This window comes from Montipora capricornis, chromosome 6, assembly GCF_036669925.1.
Source record: "Montipora capricornis isolate CH-2021 chromosome 6, ASM3666992v2, whole genome shotgun sequence".
NCBI classification, from domain to species: domain Eukaryota; kingdom Metazoa; phylum Cnidaria; class Anthozoa; order Scleractinia; family Acroporidae; genus Montipora; species Montipora capricornis.
In genome coordinates this window covers 3015754-3020847 of record NC_090888.1, presented here as the reverse complement: position 1 = coordinate 3020847, position 5094 = coordinate 3015754, and the positions used below count along the sequence as shown (strand labels likewise).

Below are 5094 nucleotides of genomic sequence, written 5' to 3'. Positions count from 1 at the left end.
CAGAGAGAAATAAGTGCGTTCATTGTAAAGATAATTCTCACTTGCTTGATGTTATTAAGAGGCCAATACATATCTAAAGTTTGAATGTATGCATTATCCTAGAATTACAGTAAAATTCTGGGATACAGCCTGATTGTGCATCGAGAACTGCAAACCTGAAGGAAGACTCATCACTCACATATTGAGTTTCTGTTCAAGGCAGTGCTATCAATTTCTCATAGAAATGTCGCTGTCTTTAACGATAGCAATTTCGAATGTTTCTTTAGTGAACGATACAACTGCTGCAAGCGAGGTTCTTTTCCAGATCAATCCCATTTTGGGTTTGGTAGTGGAAGGAGTAATTGCGTTCTTAGTTTGTGGACACTTTCTAATTCTCACGACACTTACCTTATACAGGCCATGGAACATAGCCGACATGCTGATATTCTCGCTGTCGATTGCAGACACTGTAAATGCAGCTATTCCGCTCCAAATGCTCAACATCGTGAACAACTTCATTGGTCCTCATCTCTGGACACGGGTGTCCTGTGCCGCGTTCGTTACGTGCACGTATACATTTCGTATTGCTTCCGTGTGCACGATAACTTTGATATCAGTCGATAGAGCCATCTTGTTGACGAGGCCATTGCAGCACCACATCATTGTTACAATTGGAAGGGCAAGGAAGGCGATCGTCGCTGTCTGGTTGTTTTCTATCGTCCTGGCAATTTTACCGTTCATCGGAGTGGGGCATTCAAGTTTCAGAGGTGGTTACTGTTTTTATCAGCTATCTGATTTCGGAATCATGTACGGATACATTATCATTGGCATTGGTGTGCTACAGTTAGTGCTGGTATTAATGTGCTTTATAGCCATCAAGATTACTAGTAGCAAATTTGTGAAACGCCAATCTGTGATGGCGGCTTCCAAGCAAACTGGCTTGAAAAATTACAAGAGGCGGGAAACCGCAGGAACACGGCAAGTCAAGCAGATGTCATTCATGATGGCCGTAGTGGTGTTGCTTTACTACTTCAGTTGGTTGCCTTACTTGGTGAGTCCTTTTTGGTCGTGCATGCGTGCATCTTAATAAGTGTAATTGCTGTGTGTTATATCTGTTTAAAAACCTAGGTCAGAATTTAAGTAGATCCACAAACGTTCCAAACCCCATTAAAGTTGAAGTTGACTCAAATAAGTAAACTTTCAAAAATGAATTGCTCAGGGTGGAAACCCCCTCAGATTAAAGCTGGGTTTTAAATTCCGTCCCGGGACTGCAGTCGGTCGAAAGTCTATCTTTTCGCATTATATAAAACGCCTTTGGTAATTCTAATGAAAGTCCTTCTGCACTAAATTGGTCAAATCGATGGTTTACACAAACCAATTTTCGGTTTATTGCGTTCGAGGTACGAGAACGCAACACCTAATTTGTGTTGTAAGGGAAGTTTTTTCGAGATTGCATTTTCGTCGACACACTTTTGCCTCGCTTTGAGGCGCTTGGTTACGTTTTGCCTCACTTTGACGAACTATCGCACGTGGTGATTTGTGCGTCGTCTGCGTTCATTATTCTAGCGTGTGGTGAGGTTGATAATCTTCCATCGTTTATCGTTGAAAAGAGCTGAAAGATTGCTGAAGGTCTGTAAACTGAAGTCTGTAAAATTTTAATTTGGATTAAGCAAGGTTCGTCACTGTTCTTGGAAAATGATAGCGACTCCTCGCGCATGCATCAAACCGGTTTGTAATGCTCGGCGGCCGTGGTGCCACAAAGTGAATCTACCGAGTTGTGTAGCTTGGCGGCCGTTGTGCCACAAAGTAAATCTACCGAGTTGTGTAGCTCGGTGGCCGTTGTGCCTCAAAGTAAATCAATCGAGTTGTGAAGCTTGGCGGCCGTTGTGCCACAAAGTAAATCTACCGAGATATGACGCTTGTCGGCGCGCCATTTCATCATGACTTGTGATATTTACGGCATTGAAATCAACAAACTGAATTTATTTTGTCCAAGCGTTCAGCACAGAAAAGTAATCTTAGGTCTTTAATACCACAAGCTGAAAAGACTTGCAAGTAATAGTTTCATTTTAGAGTAATTTTCAGTAGTTGTCTACTTGTAGAATTCCAAATAAATAGTTAATGATTACGTCTAACAAGTTGTCACGTTCATAGATGCAGTACAGTGGAATTAGATCGTTATATCGAGGTATCGTTATAATGAGACGCCCGATATAACGATATTGCCTTAAAATAACCGAAAATATCTTTATATCGGGGTAAAATTAACATGTGCTTTTTTACTACTGTACATATTGTTTAATTAAACTTGTAATGAGTATCAAATGACTCACAATTTGCAAAGCATTAGACGTTATCAAGGTTACACAACAAAGTCTGTGGTATGAATCGTAAAAGGGAAACAAAACAAAACAAAACTTAAACATTTGATGTTGTATCTGTGTACTGATGCTGTAATATCGTTATATCGGGGAAGATTTTACGCTCGGTACGCTAAGAACTCAGCGTTATATCGGGAATATCGTTATATTGAAGATCGTTATATCGGGGTTCTGTCCCATACATTTTACTGTAACTTTTGCCGGGACATAGCATGTTTATCTTTTTACCGGGGATATCGTTATATCGAGGATCGTTGTATCGGGGTTCCACTGTAATAACATTTCCCTATCGCACGAACCATCCACCCTTTCCCCTCAGTTGCTACCTGTACCAAACCTGTACCGTCCTACAAACATCGAACGCACTCGCCTAAGCTTCGATTACCCCTAGTATTATAGCCGAAGTAGTCGTTAGGGTACTTCATTTGCCTTAGACAAGCCGGGTAGACAAGATCGCTGTAGGGAGTTCGTTCAAACATTCTTCAATCAAAGTCACTCCATTGGTGAATAGCTGCATGGTGCCAAAAATTCGAAAACCCCGGGGCGTTTTAAAAATGCAGTAAATGTACTTGAATAACAATCTAAATGGACCGTAATCATTATAAGGTGAAGCTGCATTACTTAAATTATGATTACATTTTTGGACATGTTTCCAAAAAACACAAATCTTCTTAGAAAAACACTTCCTGGGAGAAGCTATTTGCATGCTGTGGATATTATGGACAGTTTTTTCCCTCTAAAGCATAATATAGAATCTGTTCCAGGGTTTGTTCAGTTTGCGCTTTGATAACCTTTTGCTTTGCGTTGTAGCGCGTCTAAAATAAAGCAAGGAACAAATATTGGAAACATTTTACGGTACAAGTTTTATAATAGCCTACCGCCTACTTTTAATAATGAATACAGTTCCAGGGTGTTATTAATAGATCATTTCAATGTTTTGGTGGAATCGAAGTGATTTGTAGAGTTCATTAAAGTGACACTAGAACATGAAAAGATGGTTTCATAAAGCCGACATTAATGGGATTATCGTTAAATTAATTCCTTTGAAAGCCGACAAGATAAGCATACTGTTTAATCCTTTCCGCGAACCTGTCAAAAGCTTCTGTTGGTTTATTGTACCCTGTTTGGTGACATTGACTTCGACTTTGCAGCAAAATTGATTCCAAAAGCTACAATTTCCGCTAACTTCATTTTTGTGTACGTATACGTGCAAAGACAATAACGATACCAGGAAAGAAATTTCTTTTTTTTACGTTGCGTCTCAACAAGTTTATAATGAACAAATAAAGCCAGAATAAAGACAACGCACAGGCATACTGATTCTTTGCTTGTGCCCCTTGGAAAACCCGCTGAAATTGAGATAAATTATTGTACACCTGCCTCTGAGTTTATCTGAAAAGGTCTTAATAATGTGAAGTTTTTGGCTTGCAGGCTATGAAGGATATCATTACATCACGTATCCATTACAAAATTCTCGAATCTGATTGGTTATCAACAGCCTTGATTTCAGCAATAGGGCAGTTTGTAATTGGACACCTTGGAATTGGATAGTTGCAGTTTATGCGTCAACAAGCGCGAGCTAGATGTATTTGAATCAATTACCTTTTTCCAGAGCTATTAAAAAAACTAAGAAAAGTTGAGCAGATTAAGATCTAAAAATTTTATCACCGTCGCCTTCTCGTGTTTTGCGATAGTTACGATCAATTGACAATAGGACTTCGTGTCGTACAATTCAGTTAGGAATCGAGCGCTTCGCTATCGGCTTATTTTGAAATAACTCGCCCGATTAATCCCTTAATCACAACCATTACAATTTTCTCAAATGTAATTGGTGCATTAACTACTTTATTTTTCACTTATTATTGTGTAGGGTTTAAAACGGACAGTTAAAAAGTACAGTTGGCTGTAACCGGATACCTGAAATCGGATAGTTACATCAGTCAATCATATTAAGTGCACTCAGCTTAATCCACCAATCACAGAATTTATCACAATAACCATAGCAACAACCACTTACCCTACCAAACTCAGTGGGGATTTTCCAAAATGGACAAGCAGTGAAAAGGGAATGCATTAATTTTGTTTTCTTGGAAATTGTAATGGTTATGATTAATTGATAACAGGACTTCAAGTCGTCCAATTTGGTCTGTAATCATACTCGTGTTTAAACAAATCGGACTCCCGCAACGCGGTCATCCGATTTTGTTAATCACTCGTATGATTACAGACTAAATTGGACTCCACTCAATCCTATTATCATTATTAATTAAGTATCAATATCGATAAAAGACCATTTTACGTCCCAAATTTAGTCACACCAAGAGAAAATGAGGGGACAGAGAGGGAGGCTCAAGGCGTTGGCCGGGATATGTTATGTCCACGAAAGTTATTTTTTGACGAGCGGAAGTGTCTTTGTCCTAGCGGAAGTCTGTCTTCTGAGACGTCCGCATGCAGTCTTGCCCCGCTCTCAGGTTCTTAGTGAAAAGAGAAAATGATGGCGCTCGTGGAAGGCTGATGAATATTTATTTTCTTTCAAACATCGGACCGAGGTTGGCCTGCATGCGTACGTCTCGGAAGACTTCCGCTCGTCTAAAAATAACTTTCGTGGACATGACATATCCCAAGGGCTGGACCGGGAGCCTCCTTCTCTGTCCCCTCGTTTTCTCTAGGTCACACTCATTTAACTTCTTATGGATCTATGGAGTTCACGTTTCTCTCCACCTTCCCCTCCCCT

At 39.8% G+C, this 5094-nt stretch overlaps 1 protein-coding gene across 1 annotated transcript in view; it reads left to right on the top strand.

Moving 5' to 3' along the window:
• Nucleotides 1-223: 223 nt before the first annotated feature.
• Nucleotides 224-5094, top strand: part of LOC138053110 (thyrotropin-releasing hormone receptor-like) — a 7729-nt gene continuing 2858 nt past the window's right edge. The window contains exon 1 of the mRNA XM_068899791.1: nt 224-1030. Within this exon, the coding sequence (XP_068755892.1) occupies nt 224-1030 (807 nt within the window). The remainder of the gene's footprint in view (nt 1031-5094) is intronic.